This window comes from Falco biarmicus, chromosome Z (genome assembly GCF_023638135.1).
Source record: "Falco biarmicus isolate bFalBia1 chromosome Z, bFalBia1.pri, whole genome shotgun sequence".
In the NCBI taxonomy this organism is placed as follows: Eukaryota; Metazoa; Chordata; class Aves; order Falconiformes; family Falconidae; genus Falco; species Falco biarmicus.
The window spans coordinates 20,878,323-20,898,141 of NC_079311.1; the positions used below are offsets into that span (position 1 = coordinate 20,878,323).

The 19,819-nt window shown below is 38.6% G+C and overlaps 1 protein-coding gene across 4 annotated transcripts in view; it reads left to right on the forward strand.

The window, feature by feature from the left end:
- SNCAIP (synuclein alpha interacting protein) overlaps window positions 1-19,819 on the forward strand; it is a 91,312-nt gene that overhangs the window by 50,284 nt on the left and 21,209 nt on the right. For all 4 annotated transcript variants that reach the window (XM_056325392.1, XM_056325391.1, XM_056325393.1 and 1 more), the window contains 4 exons: window positions 8,132-8,994; window positions 10,642-10,821; window positions 13,754-13,867; window positions 19,112-19,237. In XM_056325392.1, the coding sequence (XP_056181367.1) occupies window positions 8,132-8,994; window positions 10,642-10,821; window positions 13,754-13,867; window positions 19,112-19,237 (1,283 nt within the window). The remainder of the gene's footprint in view (window positions 1-8,131; window positions 8,995-10,641; window positions 10,822-13,753; window positions 13,868-19,111; window positions 19,238-19,819) is intronic.

Below are 19,819 nucleotides of genomic sequence, written 5' to 3' on the forward strand. Positions count from 1 at the left end.
AGTTGCCTCCCTTTATTGGGCAGCACTGGACAGTGCTGCACCTGTGCTGGTGGGAAGGTCTGGTGTTTTCTTCCTCACCCTTTTGCAGGATGTGCACAAAAGTCAGTCACATACACTCTCAGTCCTGACTCGTCTGTGTCTTTCCCTGGATTTATGGAATTCTGACTCAGGAAAATTCCAGGGGATCCTTGGAGCCAAAATATGTGTGTTGGTACCCCCCAGATTACGAGGCAAAAGATGCGAGATTGGAGAAAAGGCATAGGGCAAATCCTGGTTTATCCACCATTAAGCATGATTAAGGGCAACTGTTTACCATCATGCTTCAAATGAATGATCTTTGTTCTAGCATAGAATATCTAGCTAGCATAATAACCACTAAGATAGGCATTGTTCTTCCTCAAAGATAGAAAATTAAAGAGTGTAGTTTAAAAATGGATCTAGCTAACTCATTTTTCTGAAATGAAGTGTTAGCCAGCCTGCCCATTGATTTCCAGCATTGTCTAATGTAGAACAATGGTTTGAAACAGAGATCAGTCCTTTATGCTTTTGTTATTAAGCATGAAATTGCTTGCTTTCTTTCTGGGCAGATTTTCTAAGGCCACTTGAGCAAATGGTTCAAGACATCTGTGTTCAACAAACTTCACTGAGCCATATTGTTTTGAAGTATATTCTGTCAGCTATTACAACTTTTGGTTGTCATTAAATGTGTGTCTCAAATGAGGTCAATATCCTACTCTCTATCTTTATTCAGAGGTTGATAAAAGCAAGTTCATCTTTAATCTCCAGCAGTTATCCTTATCCAATTCATTCCCAAAGTAACTGTCATTCACAAAAGTGATCAGCTTAGTTCCCTTTTTGAGAAAAATAAATAAAACAGTGAATTCAAAATTGCACACAATTTCTATCTTAGGCTCTTGGTGGTTTTTTTAGCTGTAAGAGAAGTTAAAGTAAAATTTTATTTGGAGGCAGTGTTATATGGCATTAATTTCACAGTCTGTAGTGCTCTGAATATGTCCCAGGTAAATATGTCTGAAACAATACAGTATTGATTGGATAATTCTTTGGTAGGATACTGAAAAGAAGATTTTTCCTAGAAAAAACAATAATCAGTATGCAGTGACACTTGTGATAGCTATACATAAGCTCTTTTCCTACCTCTTTTTCACATCCTTCTTCTTGTTTTAGACATTTTGTGCCAGAATGGCCTTTTCCAATTTTTCAGTAGAACTTCATTCATTGCCTCTCTTTTACATCCTTAGATCAGTCGTTAGAAGGGTAAACCCACTTTATTAATTGCAAAATTTTCTTTACCTCTTCTATATTCTGTATTTCAGAAATGACAGCTTTCGCAGTTCTTCCTCAAGCCAAGAGAGGAAAAATTATTCATTTACTGAGGCTTTTACTAATGTTTGAATTACCTGGAAAAAATGCATTGTTATTTAAAAGGATGAATTATTATTCACCCTGTTTACCCATTCTTTTTCAAATTCCACTTAAATGGGAGCAAACCCTCTCTGTTCTTATGTGTGCAAGGTTGTTCTTCAATTCAGGTTCTCGTGCTGTAGAGCTTAAGTTAAAGAACCCTAAAATATACTCCTGGAAGTTATTAATATATTAAAACTATAAAACACTGCCACCTTCAGTTAACATTGTTAAATATTATTTCAGTGATATTTATAAAACAGTAAACAGATATTCAGAACTGGGTTTGGTTATCCATTGATAGGTAAGAGGCATCCCTTCCTCCATCTCTTAACACCTGCCGGTGTTGGAAATAAATTGATGTTTACAGCCATGAGGAATTTTCTAAAAGTTTCCTTAGTATAGGCAACACCTCAGTGTCTGTATATAACGTCAGTTACACAGTGTACTAAATGGACCTGGAATTAATACAAGTCTTAATTGATTCAAAAGTCTCTGCTGAAGACCTATCAAAAGGAAGAAACTTAGGCATTTCTTTCAGAGGACAGTAAAACTCCAAATGTGCAAGTTTGTATATACTTATGCAGGTATATATATATATATATGCATATACTATATGCAGGTCCCCAAATTATTGTATAGTATGTGAGCAATATGGTGAAATAGTGCATTTAAAAATATATTTAATAGGTATGGCCGGTTGTCAATACTAATCCCAGGATTTCGTCATGACGATGATGGAAAGTGAAGTAAATTCCACAGTAAGTGAATTCTTAAAGCAAGAAGGAAGAGTTTCAGGTAAAGGAAAGTAATTTGAATGTGTTCATCCTTTGGTAGCAACAGAGTCAACCTAACAGAGTTTGTTCACATCTACAGGATCATAGAAACCTAAAATGGTTTGGATTAGAAGGGACCTTCAAAGATCATCTAGTCCAACCCCCCTTTCAGGGCCAGGGACATCTTTTGCTAGATCAGGTTGCTCAAAGCCCCATCCAGCTTGACATTTAAACACTTCTAGGGATAGGAAATCCACAGCTTCTCTGGGCAGCCTGTTCCAGTGTCTCACCACCCTCATTGTAAGGGTGCAAGACCTTGCACTTGGTCTTGAACTTGAGCTTCATGAGGCTCACATGGGCCCAGTCTTCAAGCCTGGTCAAGGTCCCTCTGGATAGCATCCTTTCCCTCAAGCGAACCAACTGTACTACTCAACTTGGTGTCATCTGCAGATTTGCTGAGTGTGCACTCAATCCCACTGCCTATGTTGTTAATAAAGATATTGAACAGTACCAGTCCCAGAACCAATCTCTGAGGAACACCACTCATTACTAATCTCCATTGGACATTGAGCTGTTGGCTGCAGCTCTTTGGCTGTCTAGCCAATTCCTTTTGCATCAAGTAGTCCATCCATCAAACCTATCTCTCCAAATAAGGGGCAAGAATGTTGTGGGGGGCTGTGTCAAAGGCCTTACAGAAGATAAGATAAATGACTTCACAGGCACTTTCTTTGTCCGCTGATGCAGTCAATCCATCGCAGGAGGCCACTAAGATTAGTCAGGCATGACCTTCTTTTGGTAAAGCCTTGTTGGCTGTCTCTGCTCACCTCTGTGTCACCCATATGCCTTCACATATCTTCCAGGAAGATCCCATGCACAGAGGTGAGGCTGACAGGTCAGTAGTTCCCAAAGTCATCCTCTTTACCCTTTTTAAAGGTTAAAAAATTGAAGTCTAAATAGTAAAGAAGCTTCTTGTGTTGTCAGCAAGGGTAGGGAGTACCTCCCAGTATTGTATGCTGGGACTTTCCAAGTATATGAGGACAAGGTTGTAAGGTAAAAGCCCACAATGTCTTCTCTTGTCTTTTTTCTCGGGTTTTTTTGCACTTTGTTTCCAGTCTTGCTACCACATGCAGGCAGGCAGCATTCTTTCAGGGTTCTTACCTCTTCATCGTATCATAACTTAAGTCCAAAGGTACCTCTGAAGGCCATCTTGTCCACCTCCTTGTGCTCAGAGCAGTTCCACTTACACTATATTGCTCAAATTCTCCAAATGAATGTTGCAATAAAGAACATTGCAACCAAGCTACTTTGGGAAGTTATTAGGGAAGCAACCGTAATGCTCCCACTTTGTCAGCAAGAAATAACCATGATTCAACCTCAGAGGTTCATAGGCCATTGAAAGATCTATTAGGCATGATAAAATCAGCAGGTGGTTTTACCATAGTCCAGGACTGTCAGCTCCAGGGCCAAAGCAGTGTATTTTCCCCTGTTATTCACAGCTTTATGGTGGTTTCTGACTGCACAGGTACGGAGTTCACAGGGGAAAAAAAGGTTGAAATACAGAGAATTTAGAGTTAGCACAGTCTGGATGCAGATCAGGTCATTAGGCAGAAGCACTAACTGCATTGATGACTGATAACTCTTTGGATAAGGGAAAGTCATCCCTTTTTTTTTTTTTTTTTTTCTCCTGGACAGTGGTTCAGTGCGGTTGACTGTAAGATACTGCTCTCCATCCTGAGAAGGAACAGAGACAGCAAGCTAAAAAAGCTCCAGAATTTCATTTAGGGATGTAGCCTAGTAATGGGGATCACTGGTTGCCGCCAGTGAATTGAAGAACAGGAGTGAATTGAAACTCTTTTTTTTTCATTCCTGTTAAACCAGTGCATAGGTGTCAAGTGACCTAGTGGAGCAACATGGACTCAGTTGCCAACTGATCTGCAAATGATTCAATCTTTACATCCAGTTTCCTGTTTGCCTGCACCACTGCCTGTTGTATGTCCCAGCTGTTCAACAGCAGCATTCGTGACTACAGAACATTGGTCAAAGCATAAACCTAAATGAGTCTGTGATGATGGTGACAGAAACACAGGAGTTTGACCTTTTCCTCAATCAGTCAGTGTTCTTTGAATGCGAGTCATTCTGGGTTCATGAAGATCTAGCAGAGTAATGTCTATAAATACCGCTCTGCAGGATGTTCAGTTTGTTTTGTAATGGTACTGATGTGTGATATACAGCCTTTTGCAACCTATTTGTGTCACCAGTGCTGTAAACTTCATGAAGCCATCATCATTTAAAGAATGTTACTGTACCCATATGCCAGGGAGACAAGCTCTTGCACACACACGAGCCCCTTAATAGAGCTGAAGTGAAAGCAGAGTTCTATTTTCATTATACTCAGGGCAATTTAAAGGTATTCTGATGTTTGGCATTAGATTTTAAGTATCCCAGAAACTGTCTGTCACAAGGGTGAAGTTTCATCTGTGCATGAGGTAGTCCTGATGATTGAAAAAAACTCATATAGTTACCCTATAATTCCACAGATGCTCATATACCAGACAAAACTCCCCCTCACATCTCCCCATGCCCTAGATAGGTGCTCTGATGTCAACAGATGCTTCCAATTGGAAACTTGTTATAAGGATCTTTTTTAGAAAGTTCAAGGTAAATTTTGGTTCCTGAAATAGATTCTGGTTAAGCTATTAAAATGCAAGAGAAGTTGTTTCCTAATTGTTCCCTTTTCTGATTATTGGCCCCCCGTAGTTGCAAGACACCTATAAATAAATAAGTAAATAACAAATAAAGTGAAACTATAAATAAGCCTACAGGCCTGCCTCTTTATTCACATTTTGCATTTTCCTCAAGAAGAGCATAGAGCACAATATATGTTGAAGAACTACATTTGCACATTTGACCCTTGCAGGTTTTCATCAGAAAGTGTTTCCTTTAGTGCCAAGGAAATGCTTTGACACCTCAGGTCTGTCAGGCAGCACAACACTTCTTTACTGATGTGGATGAAGTCTTCCCAGTTTTTGTGTTCCTCTCTTTTCACTTCAGCAGCACAACAACAGGATCATCCAAATCACTCATATTAGCAAAATAATCTTGACAATGTAGTTGGGAAAAAAAGTTTTGTCATTGTCTTTTTACACATGAGATATTGGTGCACAGAAAAGATAGGGCTTGTCCAAGATTATACTAGAATTCTTTGTCAGATTCTGGAATCAAGCTAGCTGCTCCACATTCTAGTCCCCTGCCTTAAACTCAGACCATCCTTTACTGTTGTTTATAAAAGAATCAAACAGTATTTATTTGACCCAGACTTTTAATGGCCCCTGCCTGAGTTCATAGTACGGAGAGATGAGCGAGAGGCTTTTCCCCTGGAGCAGCTGTTGAAGACTACTCACATAACTCCTGCTGTGCTGGTGCTTTGGAGGACACAGTCAGCACTTGCTTTTCCTTCTTCAGGGAACAAGCCTCTGAAAACAGAGTGGAAGAGATTCAAGCCGTGCCCTGGTCCGCTCTGGCCTGTGGGTTCAGTGTTGTGTAGGCAGAAACTAGCTATGTGTAACTGCCTATGCACAGGTGCAGCTGTACAGCACCTGAGCAGGAAACAGCACAAGGAAGGATTGTGTCTACCAGCCCGACTTGCTTTCTTCCCTACTGCTATGTGGTTAAATGCTATAGTCTACTCCTTTATTAAATGCAGCATAAATTCATCATCCCAGTTAAGTGAAGAATATGTTTGAAAGTCAATAAAAATATTGCTGGCTGTTCTCAGTGTTCCGTTGTTTCTGGAAGAAAGGTGTTTCTAAAGAGATGTTGGGAAGAAAAACAGTGAAAAAATGGACATACCTTACTCTGCTGTAGCTGTAATGAGAGAAAAGAGAAATACATTACTTCACAATGATGCAAGATAGATTTGTAACAAAGGTCATTGCTTCTTCACAGAGTCCGATTTTACAATTTTGTCATCGGTGGTTTATGTAAATGCATGTTATTAAGGTTAGAAAGTGGAGAAAGCCAAGCAACGAAATAAATGTAAGCTTAAATAAAGTGACGACAAACAAAATGTTGATGCCTTTTCCTCTGTCTAGACCCCTGTGTTGAAAGCAGTGTTTTCATAAAACTCAGACAGAATTCATTTCCATACTGAGTGCTTAATAGTTCCTGTCAGAACAAAACAGCTGGGAAACATATGGTATCCATTTCCCTGTATCACTTGGAAAAAATTTCACATGTAAATAAAACCAACATAAAAGTGTAGCCCTTTGAACCTAGGATCTTATACAATACATAAATAAGTCAGCACAGTGCATTCTTTGTATCGGCCTACTAAGTTACATGCCTTTTGATTATTATTATTTTTATTTCTTCTTCGGAAATGTATTCTTAAGCGCTTCCAAAAGCGTTAAGGTAATTTTTAGACATGCATAACAACTCAGCCTTACTAATCTTTCATTCCAGACATTAATGTTGCACTGAAAGTGTATATATGTTTCCTTAGGAAGGTGTTCATGGCAAATTGTGTGTTTTGACCACAAATTAGATCCCACTGATATGCATTTAGCACGTGTAATAAATCTGCTTTGTTTAAACAGTATTATTGACTTTCAGAATACATTAACTCTTAGTGAACACTGAAAGTGGCATAGAAACTGCATAAACGCTCTCATGGTTTCAGTTTAGCGGCCCCTCAACTGAAAATAACAAAATAAGGAAAACTTTGCCAGAGTTCACCAGCTGGGACTGTGAAAGAGTGCAGGTACGGTAGGATTAAGCATTCAGGTGCCTTGAGCTCCTTTTCTTCTCTGCAAGTCAGCTTCAGTGGTCAAACTCCATATCCTGCAGGGCACTGAAATAATAGTCTGTAAGGTGCAGAGCTATATGTGTGTGTCTGTGTATGTACATACATACATAGGTTATGTATATAAGGGAAGGAAGGTTTGACAGAGAAGCCCAACTTAGGGAGCAGAAGTGGAAAAGGAAACACCACACCTGAATAAGCAGGCTTCATTTTCAGATCAGAGAATCACAAAATTGTTTAGGTTTGCAGGGACCACTTGAGATCATCTAGTCCAATGGCCCTGCTTAAGCAGGGTCAACGAGAGCAGGTTAAAACCAGGACTGTGCCAGTCAGATTTCTAGTATCTCCACAGATGGAGACTCCACAATGTCTCTAGGCAACCCATGCCAGTCAGTGTTTGATCAGCCTCACAGAAAAAAAAGTATTTTCTTGTGTTCAGATGGAATTCAATGTGTTTCACTTTGTGCGCATTGCCTCTTGTCCTGTCAGTGGACATCATGGAGAAGAGCTTCACTTCCTCATCTCCGTTGCTTCCCATCATATAATTTTAGGCAAGGACGAGATTCCCCCTGACCCTTCTCTTCTCCAGGTTGAACAGTCCCACCTCTCAGTCACTGTTCATATTGATTTCCAGTTCTTGTGTGAAAAATACATCTCCCAGAGGTAACAGGCCTTAAAAATTAAATTGTTGTTACTGTTGTTAAAACAAACCCACTAAAAAGTTTTGACTAACCCTTTTGTTAGCCTTCCAGAAAATCATCCTACTCATATGAAGCATCTTCACACAATTAAAAAAAAGTAGAGTGCAAACTAGCATAGTTGGACAGAACAACTGTAAATGCCACTAGGCTCTTATTGATGTCCATTACTTGATTAAAACTACTTTATTTGTAGTTGATTACAATGTGTGTCCTGTTTGAAGAAAGTTTCTTTTCTGGAGTGTCAAATTCTTCAGCGGTTTTGGTAGGGGTGCCATTAAAGGTGCTTAGATGTGAATGTGGCATGTGGCCATGTAATTCTTGTTTCTGGTGTTTGGCCAGGTATATCTATATCTAGCTATAGTAAAGCATTCTGTATCATGTCACAAGTCTGGTAGTAATCACTTCTAAATCACATTCCTCTGTTTCTGTAGTTTCCAGCAGCAGCTGGAACTGTGGAGTCTCAACTCTTATCGGAAATGCACAGAAACCAACAGGAATTGCAGATGTGTGCAATAAATTCAGACCAGTGAAGAGGGTTTCCCCATTAAAGCACCAGCCAGAAAGCTCTGAGAACAACGAAAGTGATGACCGGAAGAACCAGAAGGGAGAATACCAGAAAGGCAGTGATTCTCAGTCTGCACCTCCAAATGATGACCAGAGTCCAGGAGAAGGAGAGAGCCTTAAAAGCAAAAACATCGAGCCTGCTGTTCTGCTTGGGGAGCTGGAGCACTATGACCTGGATATGGATGAAATTTTGGATGTGCCTTATATTAAATCAAGCCAGCAGCTTGTTCCGTTTACAAAGGTAGCTCCTGAGAAAAAAATTTTGGGTGTTTGTTCAGCAGTGAATGGTCTTAGTGGCAAGACCTGCTCAGCAGGGAACACAGAGAGCTCGCCTGCTGGCGGGACACAGTTCTGTGTGCTGTCTCCTGTGAAAGGCTCTCAGCTCAGAAAAACACAGCCCATTGTCCTTGATCAGCACAAACACTTAACAGAAGAATTAGAGCTTTCCCAGCCTTTAGTTAAGTGTAGCTCAGTCCATGAATCTGAAGCCCAAGGCAAGGGCTTCCTCAGCAGGACATTCGTTGATCCTCATGCTCACAAAACAGAGAAGACTATGCCCAGCTGCCACCTGAGGACTTTCCACCTGCAGTCGGCGGTGGCAGAAAGCAAGCAGCTAGAGGAGCTGAGTATGAACTGGGGCAGTGCAGGGGGGCACGAAGAGAGGAGTGAAGAGGTGAAAAAAATCAAGAGCATCTTAAACATTGTAAAGGAAGGCCAAATATCTTTACTAGTAAGTATAATCTTCTTCATAAAACACATAGAATAAAGGCGATCTGTAATGTGGTTTACTAAGCCAGCAAAGCTGATGAAGTGCTTGTTTTGAACTGGTGCCCTTTTTATCTTGTACGCTCCTTAGAAATTGAGCATATGGGCTTCCAAATGGAATGTTTTACTTAATCTTTAAGTCAAATACATAGCAAAATCAAGATACTAGTTTTATGTAAATTTGGCCAAGATTACTAGTTTAAGTAGTACACTGAAATTGTTCAGAAGGCAGGTGTTTTAACTGTTGAGATCACTTAAATATAAAATTTAAATCTTAACTGAGTTTTGCCTTTCACATTTGTGGGTTGCTTTGTTCAATTACTGCTCTTTTACCTCAGTTGTTATTTAGAGGCTGATGATGGGAACAGAGAGGCTTCTGTTGTATTCTGATTATTATTCAGGAGTGTTTATGCTGTCTTGTTACAGCAGCATTCTCAGGCAGGAGCTTTCTCTAAAGCCTCATTGGCCTCTGACCCATATGAAGTTTTCTTTGGTAAATTCTAGCACTGTGATCAGACACTGTCAAGGATGGTTTCCAAAGTAACTAGATGCAAGTTAACATAATGATGCAGAGCAAATGTTCTCCACTCAGAACAGCTGGTGGAGGCACAGTGTATGTATAAGAACTGGTTTTGTTAGATTTTTGTTTAACTTCTCTGTTTACCAGTCTAGCTCAAGCATAAAGACACATATTACCAGAGCAGGAAGAACAAAGGCAGATAGATATACAAAGACTAGACAGAGGCAGAAGAGAATATTAAGTTGCCCAGTAAGAAATAAAAGCAAAGTAAATTCACCCTGAAATAGGAAAGGGGTCTGTGGGGGTGTGTGGGGGGGTGGGGAGTTGGGGGGGAAGGAGGTTACCGTAGGTAGGTAGATGGAAAGACTATGCATATTTTTTCCAAACAGGTTGAAACCTCTGAATGAAGTAGACTCATCGAAAGTACTCTGGCAAGTCTGCATAACGCAAGGAACTTACCATTGCTACTCCTCCTCCTTAACTGTCTTCCTTCTGTTTTCCTTCTGGAGCTTCTCAATCCAATTGTTTTGTCTCAAAATAAGATTCAGGCAGAAATAATGTATTAGGTCATGGTTGTGTATTACTTTAGGTAAATATCCCAACATTTTTTTTTCATGGAAACAAGCTATCAAATAAAAGTCTTATTTTAGATCATGCTAAACATGAGCTGCCACTTTTGTGATGAGCAAAATTAATCAGAAACTTTTTTTAGGAGTCATGGATGTTTTCTGTACAATTACTCATCAATATAATGACACAAAAACAAAAACAAAACAAAAAAAAAAAAAGAGAAGATTGATCAAAGTAGTACAAAGATTTAAAGTTCCTCAAGATCTTGCACTGTTGTGTGACAATTGCATGAGGAGAGAAACTACACAGTGAATCAAACCAGTGAGCATCCTTCATCTATCCTTTTGGTAGCAGCAGCCAGGTTCTGTATAGTGAAGTGGCAGGCTGCTGGTTTTGAGTTATAAAAGAACATGCCTATGGGGAAACATCTTTGTATTTGCCTTGTGTCTTGGACTGTGAGGTTTAATGTTCTGTATATCTTTTTATCCTTAGTTGTAACTAACCTAATGTTTTTTTTAACAGCCACATTTAGCAGCAGATAATCTGGATAAAATCCATGATGAGTGTGACAACAATCTGTTACATGTAGCAGCATCAAAGGGACATGCAGAATGCCTGCAGCATCTCACTTCTTTGATGGGTGAAGACTGTTTGAATGAACGAAACGCTGAGCAGCTAACTCCAGCTGGATTAGCCATAAAGGTAACGTACTCTCTGTCTCTACTGTCCTGTGATGTAAAGGTTATTCAGTTTCTTTCTGTGATGGCAGTAAGTAATACATTCAGCAGGATGCTATTTTTCAAGCATTTTGTTAAGTGAGAGCAAAAAAAGAACTGTCGGCTGGTACCACATGAGCAAATAAAAATGGATTACTATGCAGGATACAATGTCAGCTCTATAACACTGACATTTTATACACAGTTGTCAATACATTTTTAAATCAGTTAACTGACTCAAAAATTTGTTATTTTAAGGAACTTTCATTTAACTCAGACTCAGTTGTTTCTTTAGAGAGAATAATAGTTTTTTGGCTTTTTACAAATACAGGTATAATCTTGTAAGACGAGTGTGGGTACATGTTTACAAAGCATAAAAAACCTCTGAACCACATCTGGCAGTGAAACTTCTTGGCTGTCTAGAGCAATTGCATCAAAGTTAAAATGTACATGTTACACAACAACCTGTTGTGTAGGAAGATGTGAAAATTGTTAGTGCTGCTGGACTAAAATAAAACATAGTTGTTCACAAGAAGGCTGATAATTTAACCATACTGATTCTGCTTCTTTAGAAAGTGAGATTCCTTTCAGCCACTAAGCAGATTAAGAAGAAACAAGGAAAAGGGTGAAATATAATACAATAGTTTCTGTTTCTCCTGGGGTTTTCTTGTTATTTGCTTCTGGGGGAAACTTCAGAAACTGACAGAGGACCTGATGGATTCCAACCTGCAGGTTTGCATCTTTGAGACATCATTGCAGTGACCTCGGGCCCTTGTGCAGGTTTCAGAGTCGTTTTTTATTTCTTTTTCTGGAACAAACTGTATGAATATAAAATTAGACTGATATTTGGTTGTACTAATGAAATGCTGTTATAACCTTGGCCCATGTCCAAACTGAATAGTTATGGTCTGCCACTTTAAAGTATTAGAGTTTTAGTTGGAAATTATTTTCTTTCTTGTTTTTTTCTACCTAGGTATATAATGTGTTTATAAGGCAATCAAACTTTTTTTCTTTTTCTGCAGAAAGTTTGGCTTTTTTAATAGTTCCTTTAGTTTCTAAGATACTTGAGCATGCTTTGGCTTTCACAGAAAAGCATGTAAATGTGATGGAGCTCTTCATGTAAGTGAGGGTGACTCAGGCCCAAGTGTTTCTAATGATGACCTGCATGGCTGGACATGTCCTGGTTCATTGCAAAGTTTTGTGCGAGCCTTGAAGTAATCTGGCATAACTAAACTTTTTAGCTCTTGATCATTACTCCCAAAGTGGTTTTGCACACTGGTAGAACAGACTATTATTCTTGCTCTTACTTTATACCATTGTAACTCCCATAATGGTATACCATGTGGGGCATGCACCTATGTTCCACAAGAATTATGACTATCAGAAGGAAAGCGAGCTTGTAAGCAGGAATATAAATTTTGATGGAAGGGAATTTTAACAATTTACTGATGTTGTGTAACATTTCCCAGTAAGGAATGTATTAATTAAAAATAATTCTTTTGATTTAAGGCCTCTTTCTGACCTTGAGCTATGAGCTAAAAAGTGAAAATCGAGTGATACGTTATGGCCAGTCACACTTTCATATTGATAGTTTATTTTAATTAACTGTGGAGAAACCCTTTCCACATCAGCAAAATTGTCTTCTTTAGCAAGTACTTAATTTTATTAATACTTTACCTCAATTTTAAAGATACAAAAATATTTTACTTAGTTGTAATACAAATGACAACAAAATTAAGAAGTGTGACTTAGTCATGCTTACTAATATTTGAACCTGAATATGATGAGGAGGATTCTTCTAGCATAATAAGAAAAATACAAATAGTTTCATTGTTTTACTGAAATTGAGAGAAATAGAGGAAAGTAAAGTCAAATGATGTGCATTTACGTGTTTATATACATACATTACATATAGAAGGAATAAGACAAATATCAAATTAATTCTATTCCAATTTTTCTTTCTCCCATATAATTTTGAATGGGGTCATATTTATTGCGTTCTTATAAAAATAAAACTGAAACTTGAAATGGATATGTCTTCTCATTATATATTTTTCCATTTTATGCATACAGCTATTTATTTTATATAATTGACCTCTGTGAGGTTTTGATTGAGCAATTGAAATACTTTTTTCAGCTGTAAAGAATGTAATAGCCTTTATGATCATGAGAGTTGAAAAAGGAAGAGTGGGCTGGAATGTAGGTCATGCCAAACTGCATTTACCGAGGTACCATTGCTGAAAAAGGGTTGCAGCAAGAGAGGCTGCCAAAAACTCTTGCTTTTACTCTGGACTACCAGCGTGCTCTGAAGAAAATGTTCATCTATTTCCACAGCATCTACATCCCACTTCAAAGTAAATTACAAGCTGCTGGGAGTGTGCATAGCGGGCTGGCAGTCTTGAGACTAAGCTGTAAAAGGTGTTGAAGAAAAGAACCATCTCCTTTTTTGTGTTTGTGCAGGATCTGTTACAGATAGGTCCTAATCCATGGGGATTAGGTGTTTAGATACTACATAGGTGAGAATTATTTAGGAAGCCTGCATTAGGAAGTGATCGGTAAAGACTTGAGTTAGTAGGGAGACTGTTCACCCTGCTTCAGCAAATGATCTCATTTAGTCATCGAGCCTTGCTGTACAAGTGATGGAAACAGAACTATGGTTTTGCTCTGAACAATCTGAGAGTAGGGACCAGGTTGTTGTAATACCATTGGACTGCCTGCCACTTCCATATTGCCACTTTTGCTACAGTCAATAGCCAAACTATAATTGATCTAGGACAGCAAGAGAGCAGATAAAAGAACGCATTTTCAAACAAACGAATTCTGTAACATCTTAGTAATCCTGATAAGCTTTTCCCTATTTAGTAGATGTGTTTAGAACTGAAACAGGTGGAATGTAAATTTTTTTTTGTTTTATTTAGAACGGTCAGCTGGAGTGTGTTCGATGGATGGTGAGTGAAACAGAAGCTATTGCAGAGTTAAGTTGCTCAAAAGACCACCCAAGCCTTATTCATTATGCAGGTTGCTATGGCCAGGTATGACTGTCATTTACTTTTTCAAATAGATTACTTACATGCTTATACAAGAATTTCAACTTAAACCATGTTTATAATTTTGTGGCTTTTAATTACTGGTGTTCTTAGTAGTTCAAAGATAGCAAAATATTTTCCCACTTAATCCGTATATTTTTTCAGTATTTTCCTTAAGTTGTTGGGTTTTTTTAAGCTTTAAGTAATGGCTGGGAGATTAGCTGGCATATTAGGCCAGCCTATCAATCCCAAGAACATCAAGGGAGATCAGGTGTTATGAACCCTAAAGGACTGCTAGGACACATCAAATAATCATCAAAAAAATTTGAGATAGTTCACATTCTTTTTCCAGGAGAGAAAAAAATTGGCAAATTATGACAATTCAGGAATTCAGTATATTGGCAGTGAAGTGTGGTGAAACTTGAATATCATCTGTCTAGTTCTAGCCAGTAATATTGAGAATTACATATAAAAATATGTTGTAAATCCATCCTGTTCCACACCTAACTTATCTATAAATCTAATGATGAGAAACCACAGAAGTACAGCATTTAAGTGCTTTGCTAATGTCTGGGGAAACATACACCACTTAATCGCACCACATTCTCTTCCCACAAAGTCTGTTTTTTCCTAAGTAGACCTTGCAATAACCCCTCTTAAAATGACCTTCTCCAGGACCTACTACGCAAGGAATAGCGATTGGTTATTCTTCTCTAATCTCTTTGGCAGATGGGCCACTTTATCACACAGTTTCTTCAATAGACATTAAGGACAAGTTAAGAATACCCACTCTTTTTGTGCTAATGCTTTTTTTCTACTACTTGTTAAGAGAGAACAAGCAAAATGTAACCACTAAGAAAACTATCTTTTTCTTTCCTGTAGAAGTGTGGCTGTCCTACGTTCAATGCCGTACGGTTATTGTGGCATATTTCTGCTGTTAACTGATCCTGTCGAAGCATGATTTTACTGGAGGGGGGAGGTTTGGAAGGCTGTGGAGGTGGAAATCTACCCTTTCTCCTGCTGCTCCCATGGGCACACAGACACCCTTGTTTCCATGCTGTGCAAGACCTCCTTTGCTATTTTTCCACTCACCTACTATGCAGATGTTACAGGTGCAGGTTAGGACCCTGCTGGATGTACTGATTGGTTGTGTCCTGCTTTCTGTAGCAAGTTTGGTCTGTAAACCTAGCACTGAATATAGGGAGGTTGGGAGCCAAACCAGAACTGGATTTGAGAAAGGCGTGTTTGCTACTGGGAAAAGGTTGGAAGAGGAAGTCTTATGTGAACTTGCATTCATATCTTCAATTGATTAGCCTTATTTTGTCCTGGTCTCTAAAGATAGTTACGCAAACTAAACCCAGTGAAGCTTTGGTTTTTTTTCAGCGAGCTATGCTGTCTACTGCCAGGAAAAGATCTGGCACACTTTATCTAGATTCTTTTCAGAGCAGGACAGCAGCTCTACCAGTTAAGAAACACCAGCTACAGTCAGCCACCCATGAAATTTAAAAATTATATATAAATTGCTGCCAAATTTTCTTAGCTGAATGCCAAAAAAAGCTCACATGTAATGTCAATTATCTTTTTTTTTATAATCCATAAACATCTTGCAAACATGAGGGAATGTTGAGGCTGAAGAGGTGCCAGACTATCTTACCCAACTGTGTTAAAAAGAAAAAAACTTTGAGAAATTCAAATGCGTAGTTGGCGCTATGCTCGAAGCTTTAATTTATTTTGCCATTACTTACACGAGAGAGATAATCCATGTAAACACTGGTCTTGGCAGAATTGCAAGAGTAATATTTTTACAGGGAAGACCTGTTATTGAATCATTTTCTAAAAGAATCAGTCCATCCATTGTTTCCCCAGGCATTAGACATGTGCACCATATTTTTCTTCCATAATTTCAAATGGGCAGCAAAAGAGAGCTTGTAGCAAAACTCCTATGTTAAAGGTCATCAAATCACAATCATGGCCTGATCCCAAAGACATCTCAACAATATTCTATTTTTCCAGTGAGAGAGGGACCACATAAATTCATCTAATGGAAGAGGAGAAGAGTTTAAAGTGAACTTGTAGCCTGGTCAACATACTTCCTTAGCAAAAGCTTCTTTAAGCATGGGATCATGCAAGGAGCAACCATGTTTGCTGGCAGGCCTCTCCATGCCAGGAATAAGTCATGGATGCATAGCAGATTGTGTACCAGGCATCTCTGGCACAGCCACCATGTGACAGGAAGGAGACAGTAGTGCAGTCCTAGGTGCACATAGTATGTCCTGACAACGAGCTCCACAGGGCTGTCATTTCTTTCCAACACAGATGCTGTGGTAGCATGGATTGCACAGGTAGAGACAGAGGGTGGGGAATGCCAAGGATCTGCTGCCCCTGAGCTCCAGAGTCTTGGGGGACTTCAGGAAACGAGAGCTACAGCATGATGGAGGACCTGGAAGGGGTTCTGTGTACCACCTGGCAGTGGTGTACTGCTGGAGAGCACAGTGGGGAGGAGTGTGTGACTTCGAGATACACAAGTGCTTAACAGCATACCTTTTTTTTCACCTCAGGATTGTTTGCCTCCCTGTCTAATGTTATTTTGCAAGGATAATGTGCTGCTTTCTCTTACTCCTACTCCTCTACTATGAAGGGATACTGGGAAGGGCAGCTTTTTTAATTAATGCTGAGTGATGGGGCTAGGATTAGGTGTAGAGTCAGTACTCTTCACCATGCTAACCCGTCTAACGTCTTTGTTAGTTGTTCTTTCTGCTCCAAAAGCCAGCTGATGGAGCCAAAGTCTGCAGCCTGTCCCAAAACAGAAATTACGTATTGTGGCATTTTCCAGAATCTTTTTATAGGGAGGTTTGAATTATTGTAGGTCTGGATTATGTCAGAGGTATATTAAGCACTGCTACAACGTAGGACCATTTTAGGTCTTAAAATTATCTGATATCCTGAACTATTTGTCAGTATTTGTCCGTTCCTGTAATGTAAGAGATATGTGATTATTTTTCATCATCTTGACCTACTGAATTTTATCATTATCCTTTGTTTTGTCTGAGTAAACTGAGTTGATGTCCATACACCTATTCCTAAGAATACTTTTCTTCCAAATAAAAATCTGTTACTAAAGTAATATATGATATATTGTGAAATATGTTTTCATTTTCCCTAGATGCAAGTGAAGAAAATAGTTGGTTTCTTTTTTTTTTGTTGGTTTCCTCTTTTTATTTTTCTTTTTTTTTCCCCCAAGGATACATTTTCTAAAAAACATAGTCACTTGAGAGAAACAGAAACTGTTTGAGTAGGCCTCTGACTTTGTGCCCGTGATCTGTTGATGCGCAGACTGTCCTAAGTACAGATGATTGCATATAGCCATCCAGGCACTTGATTTCCCTGATGATGAGACAAATGACTAGAAAGCATAATTTGCTCCACACTGATTGTGATCCTAAAATTACAGAACATGCTTAACATTCTGGTGCCTATTATGTTCCAAAGAAATATATGATTTCAAAGCTATAATTATCTTCCAATTCTGCAGAGGAGTTTTGCTAAAATATTTTTCTTTTAATTATTAAAGCATAAGGGCAATTCATAGGAGTAGTGTAATCCTTCTTCACTGCTGTCTAACTCCACAGGCATCTCGAGAAATTGCTCAAAAGTATTTTAAAAGGGATATGCGATCTGAAGTCATATCTCCATGCTGGCTGCCAGCTTTATCAGGCATTCAGCCAAGGAGAAGTAAAAATACATATCACTTCACCCTGTAATAAAAACAAAACTGCTGTTAAAGTGGAAGTATGAAGAAGGTAAGTTCCACACAGACTATCCTTCTGAAGTAGCAGGCAGAGATCCAGGTTCTTGAATGGGCAGAATCATTTGGAAGAGACCTAAAAGTGTCTGAGGACCCATCTCCTTTTCCTTGACGTTAAAATTTCAGGGGTACCTTTAAAAAGAAGTTTATATCCAAGGTTCCTAGGGAGAATTTCCTTTTCTCATTTTTATTCTTTCTTTTTCCTACTGATTACTGCTCACTCAGAGTCCTAGACAGGCTTTCAGTACTGTTTTATCTAGGCCCACTTTATACAGACCCACATATGTAACTGTGGGCAATTATGTATTTATGTATCACTGAAGCTACTGAAGTGCTGCAGGTTAAGTTTGTGCCTCACCAACACTAGAATCTGCAAAGCTCTTTTGAACTAGAGCTCTTAGCCAATACAACACAGGCTAGATATCAAAGGAAGATAACAAAAAAATCATGTTTAAATAAAAAGGTTTTAAGCTAGAAAGTAATTTATTCCTTTCAGCTATTCAGATGCAGAAACCGAGAGTACAGTTGTAGACAGCTGTACTTTAATGGACCTCACTTTTTAATGTAATCTATAGATTTATTCTAGATTTTCAACATGTATCACATTCAGCCGGGCACAGTGAAAATTAATCTGGAGAGGCATGGAAGGGTCCTAGACCGAAGAAGATTTTTCCAAATAAACCTGCTGGGGAAAATAAGAAAAAAAATAATCTTACTATACATATATAAACTCTCCATTGTTAGAAAAGAATGCCCATATAAATGTGTATTACACCTGCATCTACACACAAAAACCAATTTTAATAACAGTTAAGTTGGCACCTCAGTTTTGGCTTCCAGACTTTCACTTGCAAGTTTTGCTGTCCAGGTCTCCCCATCCTTCCAAACGCACTGGTCCATTAGTCAATACACTGAGAGCTCAGGACAGAGAGATTTCCAGGTTTTAATTGTGTTGCTTCTCCTCTTGCCCAACAGGCCAGAGCTGGGGCGTGATGATAGATTTGAAGAATCTAACTGCTCAGCTCTGTGATCTGCACATACACCTGTTTTAATTTTCCAGAGAGGCTTGTGAGGTTTCACCAAATTTGACAAGCTGATTTTCAGATTGACATGTAGGCTTTTCTGCTTCAGCTCTCCTTTCCAACATACATACATACATACTTTTTAATGTTTAATTTCTCAGAATGTGTTACAGTACTTATATTTTTTCCTGTTACTTTTTTTATAAAACAAATAAAGTATTTCACCTTATTTCCTTGGGGAAAACAAAACAAAACATAACAGAGGAGGGCCCGTGGTACACTAAGTACTACAAAATTAAGAGACTGAAAACAAGGAATTATTGGACAGTTTTAGTAACAGGTGAAAGTACCAGTATTCCTCTAGTACACCTAGCTTTTCATTATTTCTTATCTTTTGTGACATCTCTTTTCCCCTTTCCCTAGGAGAAAATCCTTCTGTGGCTTCTTCAGTTTATGCAAGAACAAGGGATTTCACTGGATGAAGTTGACCAGGATGGAAATACAGCTGTTCACATAGCTGCTCAACACGGCTATCTAGGATGCATACAGGTAGAATGATAGCTATATCAGAAACCTCTTTACATCAAACTTGAATGACAACAACCATTAAAGTAAATATAGGAGATCTTACAGGTGGGAATAATTATTGATACATTAAAATATACTAGAAGGAAGAAATGTAAACCAGTAGGGCTTAGACTGAAATACTGACAAGCTCTGGGTTTTTAATTTTATTCTCAATTATGCTATTGTTAGACTGAAGTAACTGTTGTAGAGCAAGAAGAAAGCATTATTATATTGTTTATACATAAGCAGCTGCTAATGTGTATGTTTTTATTTTAGAAAAGGGCAGCCAGTGTGGATATGCATATCCTTCTTACTGTTCTGATATTTTCCTTCTGTTTCTTTTTCCAATGAAAATTTGTAGCTCTCCAGCTGAGAGGAAGTCTAACAGATAAGTTTCTTCTGTCTTGAAGGATTTCCATCTTGAGTAAACCATCCTTTCCAGACTAGTAAACTTTGGATGTGTCTGTGCTAAATAATGAAACATGATGGTGATTTCTAACTAATTCTCAATGAATCAGCTTGGCCACTGAAAGCAATACGTTTCTGTTGTATAGAGCTGCTGAA